The sequence below is a fragment of the Schistocerca serialis genome, chromosome 3 (genome assembly GCF_023864345.2).
Source record: "Schistocerca serialis cubense isolate TAMUIC-IGC-003099 chromosome 3, iqSchSeri2.2, whole genome shotgun sequence".
NCBI classification, from domain to species: domain Eukaryota; kingdom Metazoa; phylum Arthropoda; class Insecta; order Orthoptera; family Acrididae; genus Schistocerca; species Schistocerca serialis.
The window spans coordinates 391,774,945-391,793,919 of NC_064640.1; the positions used below are offsets into that span (position 1 = coordinate 391,774,945).

General features: G+C 45.8%; 1 protein-coding gene across 2 annotated transcripts in view; it reads left to right on the plus strand.

Annotated features, from left to right (window-relative positions):
- The first annotated feature begins 417 nt into the window (after nt 1-417).
- Nucleotides 418-18,975, plus strand: part of LOC126470240 (set1/Ash2 histone methyltransferase complex subunit ASH2-like) — a 206,817-nt gene continuing 188,259 nt past the window's right edge. The window contains exon 1 of one of the 2 annotated variants that reach the window (XM_050097943.1): nt 418-574. In XM_050097943.1, coding sequence (XP_049953900.1) covers nt 555-574 — 20 coding nt within the window. In that variant the 5' untranslated portion in view covers nt 418-554. The remainder of the gene's footprint in view (nt 575-18,975) is intronic. The other variant, XM_050097942.1, reaches the window with a different exon arrangement.

Sequence of the window (18,975 nt, forward strand, 5' to 3'; positions counted from 1 at the left end):
GAATTAGCTCATTTGAAATTGATCTAAATTTGTAAATACTTTGACACGTCCTATATCCTTGTAAAAAGAAATCTACTGATGAATAAAGCTGCTACTACTACTACTACTACATGTAGTTTGCAAGCGAACCCTGACGATACAGTTTAGTGACATTCTTGCATGAGCCTCACAGGTTTCTTAGGAAACATAAAAAAAGACAGATGAGGTATCTTGTTCTTGTTGTTGCTGCAATCTATCGTGCCATGCTACGCTCCCATTTGTAAAAGCCATTGTACAAACCAAAATAAACAACTACTATTCGCTTTCGCTTTCACGATTGCGTCGATCTCAACAGTTTAACTTACTGGCCGCTTGGCGCGCCACTGGCGCAGTAGGCAATAAAATCGAGGCCAAGTGTCGCGTCTGTTGTGGTATATTATGGTGATCCTTTGACTAGTACAATAACATCTTTGAGAAGTACATTTTTAGCGGGAGTGGTTTAGTTGTTTACTTCTGAATTTGAATACATGGAATAGTGAATTTGTCATCACGGAAATCCCAGAGGTGTTTGCGTAATGGGAGAAAGTGGAACAAAGTAAGCATAAAAAGTTCTAATAGTTTGACTTCATTAAACTATTTTGTTGCTGTTAACAGCGGCACATTTATGGCTGTTCCAAATCAGAAGCAGAATGCTTTAGGTTGTAAAACAGAGATTAGTATTAGTTGCATGAACATGTGTAACGCATAGAATTCATTACCTAGGGTATACATGGTAGCTATTAAAGTGTGGTCGCTGTTTTGTTAGCCATCCCTTAATTTATATTGATTGTTTTTGATGTCATAAGTGATTTCATTGGAGCTAAAGTGTGTGGTTTGAACCATGAGATAATTTTTTTTATTTTAACATTTGAGTTAATCACAAACCACGTGTTGATATATACTTCCGTAAAGGATGTTAAGATTGTAACCTGACTGCATGTTAGTCGCACTTAGCTGACGCTATCAAGTTTTTCTGTTTTGTATCGTCTATTTTAATTGTTCATACAGAATAAACCCGTAGGAATTCAGATCTTGGTGGACTGATAGACCTATGTCTGTCAGTCCTGCTACTAGAGAAGCGCTCTTTCGGCTGATATCAGGCCCATGACAGCCCAGCTTCTTCATCACATTCTTTATTCATCCCGTGATAGGGGCTGTGCTATTCTTAATTTTCGTAAATGACACAGGCTCCATTGGTCTTACCTTGAAGTTTACAGATGATCCAACTTTGTCAAAAGTGTAGAATGTAGTTCAGGCTGTTCAACAAGCTGAAGTCCTATTCAGTGAGGCCAAGACATAGTTTATCAAGAAGAAGATGAAAATTGGTGAGGTTCGAGGCCTCCCGTGTGTGTGTGTGTGTGTGTGTGTGTGTGTGTGTGTGTGTGTGTGTGTGTGTGAAAAATGAAGAAGCTTGCATACTTTGCCTACTTTCATTCCATAGTGTCATATGGTATAATATTTTGGGGTAACTCTTTAAATCAAACAAAAGTTTTCAGAGTCCAAAAGCGTGTAATACGTATTATTTGTGGAGTAAATTCACGGACGTCCTGTATAAACCTCTTCAAAGAATTGGGTATACTAACTACTGCCTCTCAGTATATTTACTTCTTAATGAAATTTGTCCTAAATAATATATCTCTTTTTCCAACAAACAGCTCAGTTCATACGCACAATCCCAGGAACAAAAATGATCTGCACAAGGACTTAAAAACACTTACTTTAGTTCAAAAAGGGGTCCACTACTCAGGACCGGCAAACATAAAAAATTTAGTTACAAATAAAGATCAGTTTAAAAGGAGCCTGAAAGACTTACTAGTGGCCAACTCGTTCTACTCCACTGACGAATTTTTTTAATAGAAACAAATGATGTATTGTATATATTCATACTATTAGTATTGCTATTTCAGCTTTAAAACAAAAAAAAAAAGAAATTGACATGTTCCACATCCACGAGGATCTCCTCAACACGGATCTATGGAGCAAAAAACTAATCTATTCTTATTTTTGAATTTGGGTTGGCTATTAATAACAAATTTCATAAGTGAATATATATATTCTGGAGGTACTGTGAATATCCCTAGTTCCTTAAATGAATGTCTACAAGGTGATTTTCGGTAGGCTCAAGGTGTTGTTATGGTTACATGCTTTTGTGCAATGAATACTTTCACTTAATTATGGATTACCATAAAATATGAAACCATATGAATGCACAGATTGAAAATATAATAGGATAATTTACTGATAAGTTTATCACCAAAATTTGCAATAAATCTAATAGCATAAGTAACTGGAACCAGATGTTTCAGCAAATCATCAGTGTGTTTCTTCCAACTCAGTTTCACATCAATGCACACATCTATAAATTCTGAATACTTTACCTTAGCAACAGATTTCTGTTCAAAGTCTATATCAGTTATGCCATTTAGTGTACAGAACTGTAGATCTTGTGTTTTCTCAAAACTTAGTGCAAGATTCCATTTGCAGAGAACCACTCAATAATTTTCTGGAACACATTTACGGTTCGTCAGCTAATTCTTGTTTGTTGTGTGATTACTGTACTTGGGTCATCAGCAAAAAGAAGTAGCTTTTCATCTTCTTATCACCAAAATTTGCAATAAACCTAATAGTATAAGTAGCTGGAACCAGATGTTTCAGCAAATCATCAGTGTGTTTCGTCCAACTCAATTCATGACTCAAGTCATTAAGAACAACAAGGGAGGTTCAATCCATACCAAGTGGTCAAGCACTGGTTGCTTGACTCAGAAAAAATTTATATTTGCTGGCTGAATTCCCCAATGTTTAGTAGTCACAAAAATATTTTTTAATATTTTGAAATGGTGGCCATATTTGTTCCAGGCCGCATGCATTTTTTCGTATTTGCAAGCATCTACATTTTTTATAATTATATATATAATTTTATAATTATTCAGTAGTGGATTGCCCTAAGCCTTTCAGATAAAATGCATTTAGTTCAACACACTCTGGGCTACAAATTAACATCATTATCACTTATCTGAATGTATTTTTAATAGTTCAAAGCTATCAACCACAAATAAAAAAAACACAATTTTTGAACAGTAGTTTTCCAAAGAAAGATTAATGTCTCAACTTGAAGATTTTTTCTGCTATTACACTGTATAGTATAGTTACTTTTTATAGAGATCAATGGTGAGCAGCTGACGCTATTTTAAAAATGGATTTTTTAATTTTTCCATTTTGTGGCCTGCAATATCTTTGGTGGAGGACCAGACAAAAATATGAAAATTTCGGTGTTAATAGACGTTTATGATATCAAACTTCAGTATAAATTTCAACTTTGAAATTCAATTGGAAGTTATGAAAAAAAGATTACAAACACGAGTCAAAAATACATTTTTTAACATCTGCGACATCTGGTAGGCTAATCAAATAAAGTATATTAATTGCATAATGTAACACACCACATTACACTAGCTAATGATTGTTTGTCGAAACAGTGCTGTGGTAATTGTTTCAGCAGTCTAACAATTGCTTCTGCAAGCCTATACAAGTCTGATTGTCGTCTTCCCCCATACACCAACAGTAGTCTACTCACTCTTATTTAGCTAGAAGTTCTTGAAGTGTGCAGTTGAAAAATGGTGTCTCAGTGTTTTGTTGGTGGTGTTATTAATGAAGCATTTCATAAGTGTGTCTGGAGTGTATCCTAAAGACATTACTTTAATCGAAGATTACAGTGAAGAAGAAAGTGTTATTTTACTTAAGAGTCGGCCCAGAGGTCAAATCAACAGTAAAGTACCATGAAATACTTAAAAAAATGTCATCACCTTTTTGGTCAGTCTTGCGTGGTCCCTTTTGAGAAACATAAGAAACCTATAACAAAAGGTCTGCGAGAAACAACATTTGATCATTATTCTAAAAATAAAAGCCCTCTTGTCTGTCGCATACCAGGAAAACCAGTGTGTCCACCATGTTATTCTAAGATATTTGTAATTAACAAGAGAAAGGATACTGAAACCTCAGATACAGAATTTTGTGACTTATCAGCAACCATAAAAAAAGTAGATACAGCTTGTGAAATCCTGGGTATATTGCCTGCTAGTAAAATTAGAAAACTAAATCTAGATAAAAGATCAGGTGCCTTGAATACAAAAATTGAGAAGGTGGCAGCTACAGTCAAAAAGATTTGGAAGTTTCATTTCAAAATACAATTTGTGCTAAAACAGATGGAAGTTCCAAAACTTCACCAACCGAATATGATGATTTGATAGAAAAACTAAAAAGTAAGTGCAGTACTTCAAACAAAGAGGATAAAATTAAGATTATCAGCTTACTGCCGAATTCTTGGAGTCGAGGAAAAGTTAGTGATGAATTTAATGAGTCAGAACATCTTGTTGAGTTAAGGCAATTAGGCATAGTAAAAGAACAGGGAATTTTACCAGCATTACAAAAGAAAAGTGCATCTAATTTGGTAGATGAAAACACAATTAATAAAGTTATTAAGTATTATGATGGATGATGACGATAACAGCCGTTTGATGTCTGGCAAAAGACTGTTTTTCTGTGGAAGAAAATGGTTCTAAGATTCAAAGATGGAAAATGTTAGTATTGTATAATTTAAATGAACTCTTCACTGAACTTAAAAAAGAAAATCCTGACTTTAAAATTGGAAGGTCAAAGTTTTGCCAGTTGATATGAAGATGGTGTGTTGTTGCAGGGGCATCTGACACCCATAATGTATGTTTGTTTGTATCATCAGAACATAAAGTTGATGATAGAGGGGGGCCAATCTTGGAGTTAACTATAAAGACTTTTTTTACGTTATGGTATGCAATATTGACAGTTAAAATTGTATGATCAAGGGAAAATGTGAAGATTGTCCAGGAAAAACAAGCCTTACTTGACATGTTTGAAGAATCTGAAGAAGACAATATAAAATACAAACAGTGGGTGACACAAGACAGAACTGAAATGGAGATGGTCATAAAGTCATGAGAAGAGTTTTTTGAAGTGTTGGTGGCTAACCTTGAAAATCTGAAAATGCATAATTTTATTGCAAAAGCTCAAAGTAAGTTTTTGAAACACAAAAAGCAAACCTTGGCAGCTGATGAATGCTTAGTTCTTTCTGACTTTTTGGAAAATTATTCCTTTGTTGTTCAAGATGAAGTAGAAGGGCACCGCTGGCTAAACAAACAGGCCACAGTTCACCCATTTGTATTCTATAATAAAGATGAAGATAAACTAATGAGCCACAGCTTTTGTATCATAAGTGACTACCTTGAACACAACACTACAGCAGTGCACATTTTTCAATTAAAATTGACAAACTACATTAAACAGCAGCACCCTTCCATAAAAAAACTGATTTACTTTTCGGACGGGACAGCAAGTCAATGTAACAACAACAAAAATTTTATTAACATCTCCTTTCATAAAGAACAACAAAATGGAAAAATTAAAAAAAAATCCATTTTTTAAAATAGAGTATTTTTTAAGTGTAAGCTGCTCACCATTGATACTCTATAAAAAGTAACTATACTATACAGTGTAATAGGAGAAAAATTATTAAAGCTGAGAAATTAATCTTTCTCTGGTAAACTGCTGTTCAAAACTTGTATTTTTTATTATTTGTGGCTGATAACTTTGAACTATCAAAAATATATTAAACGATACATTCAGCTAAGTGATAATGATGTTAATTTGTAGCTCAGAGTGTGTTGAACTAAATGCATTTTGAAACTTCCTGGCGTTAAAACTGTGTGCCAGTTGAACTTGGGACCTTGCCTTTTGTGGGCAAGTGCTCTACCAACTGAGCTACCCAAGCACGACTCACGCCCCGTCCTCACAGCTTTACATCTGCCAGTACCTCGCCTCCTACCTTCCAAACTTTACAGAAGCTCTCCTGCGAACCTTGCAGAACTAACACTCCTTCATATCAGCGCACACTCCGCTGCAGAGTGAAAATCTCATTCTGGAAACATCCCCCAGGCTGTGGCTAAGCCATGTCTCTGCAGTATCCTTTCTCTCAGGAGTGCCAAATTAGCAAAAATCATCTACTTTTATTAGTGTGTAGTTTCCTAATTTAATTTCCTCATCATCACCTGAATTTATTCAACTACATTCCATAGACCTACCTTTAATTTGCTTGTGTTTACGTTCATCATATATTCTCATTTCAAGACACATTCCATTCAGTTGCTCTTTCAAGCCCATTGCTGCTGTCTCCTGAGAGTTTTAAAATTTTATTGACAAACCTCAAAGTCTTTATTTCTTCTCCCTAAACTTTAATTCCTTTCTTCTAATTTGTCTTTGGTTTCCATGACTGCCTGCTCAATGAACAGACTAAATAATACTGGGGATACACTGCAACCCTGTATCACTCCCTTCTCAACCACTGCTTACCTTTAGTGCCCCGTGACTCTTACAATTGCCGTCTGGTTTCTGTCCAAGCTGCATATAACCTTCTGCACCCTTAATTCTACTGCTACGACCTTCAGAATTTAAAGAGTATATTCCTATTGACATTGTCAAAAGCTATCTTCTATAAGTAATGGGGCAATATTGCCTTGTATGTTCCTGCATTTCTTTGGAATCCAAATCGATGTCCCCCAAGATCTGCTTCTACCAGTTTCTACATTCATCTTTAAGTAATGTTTGTTAGTGTTGTGCGACAATGGCTTATTAAGCTGATAGTCTGGTAATAGTCACAGCTGTCAGCATGTGCTTCATTGGAATTGGAATTATTACATTCTTCTTACAGTCTGATGGTATTTCACCTGTCTCATATATCTTGCACAGCAGGTGGAATAGTGTTGTCAGTGGTAGCTCACCCAAGGATACCAGTAATTCTGACTGAATGTTGTCTACTGCAGGGGCTTTCTTTTGACTTCGATTTTTCCGTGCTCTGTCAAATTTTTCTTGCAGTGTCATTTCTCCTATCTCATGTTCATCTAAATTGTCTTCCCCTTCTATAATATTGCCTATAAGTTCGTCTCTCCTGTATAGACTCCCTGTATACCCTTTCGACCTTTCAGCTTTCTATTCCTTGCTTAGTACTGGTTTTCTGTCTGAGCTATAGAGATGTACAGCTGCATCTCTTTCCTCTAATGGAGCTTTTAATTTTCTTATAGGTAATATGTCATTTCAATAGTTACATATGTTTCTATATCCTTTCAGTTGCTCATTTTGTAGACATTTGTATTCTTTTTTGCCTGCTTCAGTTGTCACATTTTTGTATTTTCTCCTTCCATCAACAAAATTCAGTATCTCTTAGGCCTTGTCTTTTTACCTATTTGATCCTTCGCTGCCTAAATTACTTCATCTCTCAAAGGAACCCATTCGTCTTGTACTTGTTCCTTTCCTGTGTTTGTCAGTTGTTACCTAAGGCTCCCTCTGAAACTCTGAACAACCTCTTGTTCCTTCAATTTAACCAAGACCCAGCTCTTTAATTTCCTACCTTTTTGCAATTTATTCGGTTTTAATGCACAATTCATAACCAATAAATTGTGGTCAGAGACCATATGTGCCCCTGGACATGTCTTACAGTTTAAAATCTCACGTTGAAATGTCTTACCATTATTTATTCAGTCTGTAACCTTCGTGTGTTTCCATGTCTGTTCCACATATAAAACCTTTTTTCATGATTCTTTAAGTGTTATCAATTATCCACTGTGCAGAACTCTACCAGGGAGTTTCATCTTTCATTCCTTTCCCCCTGTACATATCCACCTACTATTTTTCTTATCTTCGTCTTCCTTCTATCGAATTCCAGTTCCCTAACACAATTAAATTTTCTTCTACATTAATACAACAATTTCTTTTATGTCATCATACACTGTTTCAATCTCATAATCGTGTGCGCAGCTAGTTGTCGTATAAACTTGTACTACTGTGGTGGGTGTTGGCATCGTGTCTATCTTGGCTGCAGTAATCCATTTGCTATGCTGTTTGTGGTAGCACCTGCATTTGTATTTATTTACGCATTGTTAGACGAACTCTCGCATTAGTCCTATTCAGATGACAGCTGTCACCTTTTATAATCCAGGGGAGCAGCAAGTTATTTATTGATCCTTTTGTATGCTTTGTTCATAGTTTAATTCCTAAATTCCATGTGTGTTTTTTATATGAGGTTACTGCGAAGTGTAGATTCAGGCAGTCTGTAGCACAGTCATCATTTCTTTTGAACGGCCAGCTGTACAGCTCGGTAAGGTACCGGTTTGCAATGGGTACACTTCCAAAGGGTAGTGGTTTGCGTATTTACTCTTCTCTGTGTGGTTTTGTGGTTTACTTCGTAAGTTAGTCGTGCTGGGATGGAAAAGATACATGCATGCTGTAAACGGACACAGGAGGAGCTGGTTGCAGTTCGTGAACAGCTGGAGGCACTTCTGGCTGCAGACAGCCATTTTCAGGCTGCTGCCTCAGTTTGTAATGGTGGCAGAGAATCTGGTGAGCTACATGAGATACCTCAGCTGTCACTTATTTTGCCCAAAGGCTCTGCTGATGAGGCACCTTACAGTGTACCCGAAGCAATGGATCTGCCCTCATTGATGGGTGAGTGACAGGTGCTGATGCATTGGCATCGCATGAGGCGGACAGTCAATGTGCAGGCTGGCCATTAAGCCTTGCCCATTAACCCTGTGAGTGGATGGGTGGCCACTCCTTCAGTAGGGCCCGAGCGGGCACATGGGGTGGAGGGATTTTCTAGTTATTGTGAGCTCCATTGTTAGGCGCATTATGGAGCCCCTTAAGGAAATAGTGTTCAGGACCGGAAAGAAAACCAATGTACACTCAATATGTCTGTGAGGAGGGGGTGCAGTCATTTGCAAGTTGTGTGGCTCACATTGGCACCAGTGATGCTTATCATTTGATTTCTGAGGCCGTACTGAGTTCATATTGCGAGGAGGGGGTCAGTGAAAGCAGAGCTCATAATTCACAACACTGGAGTTCATCAGCATCCTTTGGTTTGGTGCCAAGTGGAGGGTCTCAATCAAAGACTGTGTAAGAAAATAAAGAGCCTACAGCCATCTTTATGATTTTATTTACTGTGTAGCTACCAGTTTCGTCGCTAAATTGTGCAGTTGTTAGGCCTTAGTTGACGAGTTGGCAGTTGATGATGGTTGGAGTGCTGACGTCACAGTTATGGATAGTGTGTGTAAACTAGTTAAGTTGGCCACTGATGCAGCGTATATATGGATTGTGACAACACATTCATCAACTAAGTCCTGAAGATGGCACATTGAAGTGCCAAAACTGGTAGCTACACAGTAAATAAGGTCATATGGATGCTCCTCCCTCCCCTCCCCCCCACCCCCCCCCCTCCACCCCGAGGGCCCCACAGTCCCTTTTGTGGGTACCTGTGTGGTGTGCATGTGGCCCCAAGCTATTGCAGTCACCTTCCTTTTTCCAGACTGCATTACTGTCCCTGTTGTTCTCCCTCCCTGTCCTTGCTCCTTTCTCCTTGCCCCCTCCTTTCCCTCTTGGTGGACATCTTTATATCAACCTGGCTATACTCCTGGCTTTGTATTGGTATGTGCTTTTGTTTAATTTGCTGTTTCCATCTCCTTTTAGGCGTTTTTGATCCCCTTGGGGTTTGATCTCCATTTCTAATGTTTTCTGTTCAGTGTGAGCCATTTGGGGATGAACTCCCAACCTAGTTTCGATGGTGCAGGCTCCTCTCCACCCCCCCCCCCCCTCCTCTCCCTTTTCCCCTTGCACCCTGGCCTCCTTCATGCTAGGTCACAAGCACAGTAGCCAGTCTATGTGGTGGGGCTGTTAAGTACCCACTTGGCTGAGCCCCCTGACAACACAGGGCTGTTACGCCTCGTGTATGCCAAGGAGTCAGTGCTCATCACTTTGGGGCATCAAAACTCCCGGCAGTGTCCCTTGCTGTGGCTGGGTGGCACCCACTGGGCGAGCCCCTGGTCAGAGTGGGTGGTACTAGAATGGACGCCTTACACATGAAGTGACAAAAGCTTCATCATCCTGCCCATTCTGTGGCCATCTTTAAGAGTGATACAAGACGTGACACTCCTTCTGATCCTTCGGCCTTCCCCTCCCTGGCCACCCCCTGGGAAGAGGGTCAAGCTTGCTGGCTTGCGTTGAAACATTTCCCTTGGTACCTGGTTTGTATCAGGACAAATGGTGAAAGTTTTGCCACAACAAAGCCTTTGTTTTTAGTGGAGATGATTGAAGATAAGTATGGTGAAGTGAAACACGTGTGTAAAATGTGGTCCAGTTCTCTTCTCATAAAGACCTCTTCTGCTGTCCAATCTGAAGCCATGCGTGCATTTGTGACCATCTCGGTGACATCCCCGTCTCCGTCGCACCCCACCAATCTTTGAACTCGCTATAAGGCATCATTTTCCACCGGGATCTTGTTCTGCAAACTGACGAGGAGCTCCGTGCAAATCTTGAGCAGTGAGGAGTCCAATTTACCCACCGTGTCCAGTGAGGCCCTAAAAACAATTTCACCGAGACAGGTGCCTTTATCCTGCTCTTCGAGGGGGGATACCCTTCAAGAGAAGGTGTAGGTGATGGTGTATCGGTGTGAGGTGAATCCTTACATTCCACCATCCATGAGATGCTTTAAATGCTTACGGTTTGGACACATGTCTTCCCGCTGCACCAATGATCCCCTCTGCAGTGACTGTGGGTGCCCCCTCCACGAGGGGAGTGCCTGTGCTCCCCCACCAGTGTGCGTAAATTGTAATGCGCAACATTCTCCACACTCACCAGCATGCCCGGTGTACGTGAAAGAATGATGGAGTCAAGAGTACAAGACCTTAGATCGACTTACCTACACTGAGGCTTGTCGAAAGTATGACTAGCTCCATTCCGTCCCTGTAACTTCTACTTTTGCTTCAGTTACATCCATTCCCCCTCCTACCCCCTCCTCTTCCCAGCCCCGCCCCATTCGCCCCACACCTTCCGCCTAACCCTCACTCCCCCACTCCCCCTCCCCCTCCACATCAGTCCCCATATGTCCCCATACCCACCCCTTTGGGTCCTACTCCCCCTCCCCCACTGGTGAAGCGCTACCCTTCTTCGGCAGCCGCCGGAATTGGAGCTCCCTCCCGGGACTCCTCTTCCTGGCACACCCCTGAAAGGTGATACGCAGCTCCACATCGGCTGCGCGATCCGCGTCCGGTGGGCACCAAGATTGCCAGGTGTAATTCATTGCCCGACCTCGCTGCAGTCTGCCCTTCTCTTTCTTCACAAGAGAAGAAGCAGAAACACACGGTACCCCTGAGGTGCCGCCTTATCCTCCTCCAGCCAAGGAACCAACTGAGTCTGACCCCACCTATTTGGACATTACCCCATCCTTATCGGTGACAGATTGCGACTTGGCGGCATGACCGGCTCCAGTCCGTTCGCTTCCCATTTGGGCTCCAGCTTGAGAATCATCCAGCGGAAATGTAATGGCTATTTGTGTCACCTCCAGGAGTTGCAGCCCCTTCTTTCCTCCTACTCTGTTGCTTGCAGTGCTCTCCAGGAGACCCATTTTGTCAATTCTTACTCACCCTCCCATTGTGGGTTCCATGCTTTCTGTTGAAACCGAATTGGCCCCTTCCTGGCTTCTGGTGGTGTTTGCACCGTGGTCCGCAAGGACATTGTTAGTAAATGGGTTCCCCTCCATACCACTCTGGAAGCAATTGCTGTCAGGATCCATCTGGCCACTCCAATCACAATCTGTAATCTCTACCTCCTGCCTGACAGGCTGCCCACATCCCTTGCCCTAACCACCCTTCTTCAACTCCATTCTCCCTTTGCTTGTAGGGGACTTTAATGCCCACAACCCTCTTTGGGGTAGTCACACGACTACTGCCCAGGGCAGGACAGTTCAGTTGAAGCTGTTCTGACAGGGTTGTCTCCTAAACACCGGCGCTCCCACACACTTCAGTGTGGCACACGGCACTTTCTCTGCCATTGACCTCTCCATCTGCAGCCCCAGCCTTCTTCCCTCCATTCTGTGGGGTGTCCACGATGACTTATGTGACAGCGATCATTACCCAATTGTTTTGACCTGTCTTCAGTATATCTCGCTCTGTCACCCTCCCAGGTGGGCCTTCTCCTCCGCTACCATCCCCCCAGTACTACCACACAGTAGTATTGATGAGTCTACACAGATTTTGACGGCCGCCATTCTTTCTGCATCTGTTTCAGCCATTCCTTCTTCCTTGGGTTCACTCCATCAGAAGATGGTCCCTTTGTGGATTTCGGAAATTGCTGTGGCCATAAAAGACTGCCGCTGTGCTCTTCAACACTTCAAGCGGCACCCTTCTACTGCTCTCCTTCTGGTCTTTAAACGATTCCGCACTCCCAGTCCCGTTACCTAATGAAATTTCAGAAACGGATTTGCTGGGAATGATATGTGGCTGCCATAGAACTGCACACCCCGTCTTCCCAAGTCTGGGCGGATCTCAGGCAAATTTCTGTGCATGGTGTTGTCCTTACCCTACCGGACTTTGGCGCAGAGCATTTTGCTCAACACTTTGTCCAAGCTTCTGCATTGACTCAGTATCAGCCCACATTTGTCGCTCAGAGCGACTGCCTTTGTCTTTCATTTCTCGCTGCTTGTAGCCTTATAATGCCCCATTTAGCAAGTGGGAATTTGCCAGCGCCCTCGCCCTTTGTCCCGACACGGCTCCTGGACCAGATCAGATACATAACCAAATGCTCCCACACTTATCGGTGTCTGGCCAATGTCGTATACTGACCCTTTTCAGCTGTCTGTGGAGTGGGGGGGGGTCTTTCCTACCCAGTGGCAGGAAAGCATTTTTATTCCAGTGTTGAAGCTTGGGAAGCCACATCTTCAGTTGGCTAGCTACCATCCAATCAGCCTTACCAGCACCCTCTGCAAGCTCCTTGAGAGTCGGCGGCTGTTTCGGATCCTTGAATCTGGCGACCTTTTGTCACCGACTCAAGGTAGTTTTCACTGTGGCCGCTCTACGGTGGATAATGTGGTCCACCTGGAGTCTGCTATCCGGTCGGCTATTTCCTATCGGCAACACCTCATTTCAGTGTTCTTTGACCTGCATAAAGCCTGTGACACCACCTGGCACCCCCCCCCCCCCCCCCCTGCGGGTTCGGGGGTTAGAATAGGCCCGCGGTATTCCTGCCTGTCGTAAGAGGCGACTAAAAGGAGTCTCACATGTTTTGGCCTTACGTGATGGTCCCCTCTCGGGTTTGACCTCCATCTTTCTAAATTATTCCGAAGAGCGAGCCAATTGGGGAGGGCACCTTACATGGTGCACTGTATCCGTCGTGCATTGATACCTTTAGCCGGCTTTTTCGTCGTTGCAATGGTGTCCCGCTCGTTTTCCATCTCTTGGGCGAGGATACGTCCCTGGGTGCGATTACCACGCTGCACTCTGCAGTGTTGCTTTTAACTGGGACAATGACCTTGGACATTTTGCACCTAAGATCCAGCACGGTAGCCAGTCCGTTGTGGTGGGGCCGCCATGTACCCTGTTGGTTATAGCCCCCTGACAACACAGGGATCGCTCTACTGATGCCTGCGCCGTTAACTCCCCACGTATGCCAAGGAGTAGATGCCCACCTCCCTGGGGCATCAGGACTCCCGGCAATGGCCATCCTGCCAGGTGGCTATTGCTGTGGCTGGGTGGCGCCCATGGGGAGGGCCCTTGGTCGGAGTGGGTGGCATCAGGGCGGATAACCCGCAATGAAGCGTGGTACATCATCTCTCGCTGGCGGCCAGCCACCAGCAGTCTCTAAGCGTTCGAGGGCTCATTTTAAAGCTAACGTTTATGACCCCAAATCGTTCCCCTCCCTGGCCACACCATGGGAGGAACGAAAGGCAATGAATGACAGTGACGTGTATTCGCCCAGGTATCTCATCTGTACCAGAGCTGATGGTGACTCGTTTCTATCCGTGAAGCCTCAGTTCTTTGTAGAGGATGTAGAGGACAAGTTTGGGGAGGTGGAGGGCTTGTCCAAAATGCGCTCTGGGTCAGTTTTGATAAAAACGGCATCCTCTGCCCAGTCACGCAGGTTGCTTGTTTGTGACAAGTTGGGGGATGTTAACGTTACCATCACCCCACATAAGAGTTTAAATATGGTCCAGGGTATTATTTTCCATCGGGACCTACTTTTGCAGTCTGATGACGAGCTGCGCGCCAATTTAGAGCGCCGTGGTGTACATTTCGTCCGGCGCGTTCATCGGGGTCCGAGGGACAATCAGGTAGCTACCGGTGCCTTCATCTTGGCCTTCGAAGGTGATACATTACCAGAGAAGGTCAAGGTGATGGTCTACCGATGTGACGTCAAACCCTATATCCCTCCCCCAATGCGGTGCTTTAAGTGCTGGAAGTTCGGTCACATGTCCTCTCGCTGTACTTCTAGCCTCACATGTTGAGATTGTGGACGCCCGTCTCATCCCGATACTCCATGTGCCCCGCCTCCCATCTGTGTCAACTGCGGGGAGCACCATTCACCTTGCTCGCCAGACTGCAGAATCTTCCAGAAAGAACGCAAAATCATGGAATATAAGACCCTGGACCAAATGACCTACACTGAGGCTAAGCGGAAATTTGAACGGCTACATCCCGTGCGCATGATGTCATCTTATGCCTCCACTGTCACTCCTGCTCCAGCTCCTTCAGCTGCAAGTCATACCGTTAGCTCTCAGAGTCAGAGGACCTCACCTGCCCCCTTGACAATGGGGGCCCCTTCTCTCGCTGTTGCTCCCACACCATCTACCTCGGGAGCAGCACCCACTAAACCGCTGGGGACACCAGTCCCCACTTCTAAGCCGGAGAAACGTAAGTCTTCTTCGGCTTCTCTCGCTCGGAAGGGATCCCTTGGGTCACTCCCTTCCCAGGTTCCTACCAGCGGCACAGCAGACACCAACCAGTGGCTGAAGAAGCCACAGGTCGCTGGTCGACGGGCTTCGCGATCCTCTTCAGTCCCGGAGACTGACTCCAATAAGCCCTCTCAACAACGGCACCCAAAGGAACAGCGAGAGCACACGACTTTGAAGACCCGTAAGACCAAGACACCTGTGGTGGTACCTACTCCACCGCTACCTAACAGCTCTGCGTCTGACGACAAGGTGGAGATCCTTGCGTCCGCTGAGGACCTCGCTCTCGCTGGTCCCTCAGACGCAATGGATAGCACTTGCACGGGTGCTCCATCGGAGGCAGCAGGTGACCCAGCGGCGTAATCTGCCTTCCCAGTCCCGTCACGCCTTTCTCCGCTATGGACAATACCATCCTTCAGTGGAACTGCAGCGGTTTCCTCCACCATCTAGCTGAGCTCTGCCAACTTATCAGCCTTCACCCTTTCTTCTGCATTGCTCTGCAGGAAACTTGGTTTCCAGCAATGCGAACCCCCGCCCTCCGTGGCTATCGGGGTTATTACAAGAACCGGGCAGCATATGAAAGGGTGTCTGGTGGCGTCTGCCTCTATGTCTTTCACACTCTGCACAGCGAGTCTGTCCCTCTCCAAACACCTTTAGAGGCGGTCGCTGTTCGGGTGTGGACGCCACAGGCTGTTACCGTCTGCAGTCTTTACCTTCCACCGAATGGTGATATCTCGCAGCATGTCCTGGCTGCGCTGATAGCCCAATGGCCGCCACCTTTCTTGCTATTGGGCGACTTAAACGCCCATAACCCTCTGTGGGGTGGGTCCATGGCAACAGGTCGAGGCGCCACCGTTGAGCATTTATTGTCGCAGCTCGATCTCTCGATTTTAAATGATGGTGCCTTCACACACTTCAGTGTGGTGCATGGCACATACTCCGCCATTGACCTTTCAATCTGTAGCCCTAGCCTCTTACCGTCTGTCCAATGGAGTGTGCATGACGACCTGTGTGGTAGTGACCACTTTCCGATCTTTCTGTCACTACCACAGCGTCACTCTTCTGGGCGCCCTAGCAGATGGGCTATGAATAAGGCTGACTGGGACTTGTTCTCCTCCACTGCCGCTATTGAGCCTCTCTCTAATGATGACATTGATGTGGTGGTTCAATCGGTCACCATCGGCGTCGTTACTGCCGCCGGATCTGCCATTCCCCGTTCTTCTGAGTCCCCTCGGCAGAGGGCTGTGCCTTGGTGGTCGCCTGAGATCACTGAAGCGATTAAAGATCGCCGGCGGGCGCTCCAGCGTCACAAGCGACATCCCTCCATACACCACCTTATCACCTTCAAACGGCTGCGTGCGCGGGCCCGCCTCCTTATCCGCCAAGGCAAGAAGGAGTGCTGGGAGCGGTATGTGTCCACCATTGGCATCCATGTCACTCCATCGCAGGTCTGGGCCAAGATTCGACGCGTCTACGGCTATCGGACCCCTGTCGGTGTCCCTGCGCTCTCACTGAATGGAGCAGTTTGTACTGACTCCGACGTCATTGCAAACTGCTTAGCAGAGCATTTTGCTATGAGTTCCGCTTCTGCGATTTACCCCCAGGCCTTCCGCTCCATTAAAGAGCGGATCGAACGTCGGAGCCTTTCTTTTCGCACCCACACTTCCGAATCCTACAATGCTCCATTCAGTGAGTGGGAATTTCACAGTGCCCTTGCCGCTTGCCCTGATACTGCTCCCGGGCCAGATAGCATCCACTGTCAGATGCTGAAACACCTTTCAGTGGACTGCAAGCGACGCCTCCTCGACCTGTACAACCGTCTCTGGGTCGGGGGTGAGTTTCCGTCCCAATGGCAGGAGAACATTGTCATCCCCGTTTTGAAACCGGGCAAGAGCCCTTTGGAGGTGGACAGCTACCGCCCCATTAGCCTCACCAACGTTCTTTGCAAGCTTCTCGAACGGATGGTGAGCCGGCACTTGAATTGGGTACTGGAGTCTCGGGGCCTTCTGGCTCCGTCTCAGGGTGGGTTCCGTAAAGGCCGCTCTGCCGCCAACAATCTGGTGAGCCTGGAGTCGGCCATCCGTACTGCCTTTGCCCGCCGTCAGCACCTGGTCGCTGTCTTTTTCGACATGCGGAAGGCGTACGATACGACATGGCGTCATCACATCCTTTCCACGCTTCATGGATGGGGTCTTCGGGGCCCTCTGCCGATCTTTATCAGGAATTTTCTGTCGTATCGTACCTTCCGCATGCGAGTTGCGGCCTCATATAGTTCCTCCCACGTCCAGGAGACCGGTGTGCCACAGGGTTCTGTTTTAAGTGTCTGCCTGTTTTTAATAGCCATTAACGGGCTCGCTGCGGCCGTTGGAAATTCTGTCTCCGCTTCCCTGTATGCTGACGACTTCTGCCTTTACTACAGCTCTACTGGCATTGCAGCTGTTGAACGTCAGCTACAGGGCGCTATCTGCAAGGCACAGTCTTGGGCTGTAGCTCATGGGTTCCAGTTTTCGGCAGCCAAGACCTGCGTTATGCATTTCTGCCGGCGATGTACTGTCCACCCGGAGCCGCGGCTTTCTCTTGCCGGTGAACTTCTTTCAGTGGTGGAATCACACAGGTTTTTAGTGGTGGTTTTCGATGCCCGGTTGACTTGGCTGCCTATATCCGGCAGCTTAAACAGGCGTGTTGGCGGCATCTAAACGCTCTGAGATGCTTGAGCCACACCCGCTGGGGCGCCGACCGATCTACCCTGTTGCGGCTCGACCAGGCGTTAATCCAGTCCCGTCTGGATTTTGGGAGCATGGCTTATGGCACAGCATCCCCATCTGTGTTGCGGGTGCTGGACCCCATTCTCCACAGCAGGATAGGCCTTGCCACTGGTGCTTTCCGCACCAGCCCTGTGGACAGCATACTAGTGGAGGCAGGTGTCCCTCCACTGCAGTTACGACGCCAACAATTACTGGCTGCTTATGCTGCCCATGTTTTTAGCTTGCCCGGGCATCCAAATTACCGTGTCCTGTTCCCGCAGTCAGTCGTCCATCTGCCAGAACGTCGGCCCCGGTCGGGGCCCAGTTCCACCTCCTTTCCGGGCACCTCTGCGCAAGCCCCCATGGTGTGTGCCTCGCCCTTGCCTTCGGCTCGATTTGGCACAGGGCCCGAAGGACTCAGTCCCTCCGGAGGCCTTCAGATGCCACTTTTATTCCATCCTGGCCACGTATCAGGGCTCTGGAGTTGTTTACACCGACGGCTCGATGGTCGCTGGTCGAGTTGGTTATGCGCTAACTCTAGGGGACCATTTCGAACAACGTTGCTTGCCGGCTGGCTGCAGCGTTTACACTGCTGAGCTGGTCGCCATCTTTCGAGCCCTGGAGTATATCCACTCCTGCTCAGGTGAGTCCTTCGTTATCTGTAGCGATTCCCTGAGCGGTTTACGAGCTCTCGACCAGTGTTTTCCTCGTTCTCGTCTGGTGATGACTATCCATGAGTCCCTGCATACTCTTGCGCGTTGCGGCCGCTCTGTGGTCTTCGTGTAGACCCCAGGCCATGTTGGGATACCTGGCAATGAGAATGTTGACCGCCTGGTGAAAGAGGCCACTAGTAAATCATCTCTTAGGATTGGCCTCCCAGAGACTGATTTGCGGGCAGTCTTACGCCGTGAAGTTCTTTCGGTTTGGGATGCTGAATGGCGCAATCTGCCCACGCCTAACAAACTCCGTCCAATCAAGGCGACGACGACTGTGTGGTGGTCGTCCATGCGGGTCTCCCGCCAGGACTCCGTTGTCCTCTGCCGGCTGCGCATTGGGCACACTCGGCTGACACACGGCCACTTATTGCGCCGTGAGGACCCACCTCTATGTCGCTGCGGCTCCATTTTATCTGTGGTCCATATTTTATTGGAGTGTCCGCTTTTAGCTGTGCCCAGGCAGTCGTTCGCGCTGCCTGACACGCTCCCTGCCCTTTCAACAGATGACTCTGCTACGGCTGACTTAGTTTTACGTTTTATTCGGGCAGAGGGTTTTTATCATTTAATCTAAGTGTTTCTGTTTTATCTTCTTGTTTTGTGTTGATTCTGGCCTTTGGCCTCCGGTTTTAAACTGATTTTTTAATGTGTTTTAAGTGTTTGGCTTTTTCTTTTTTATTTCTATGGTCGGCCAACCACCGTCACA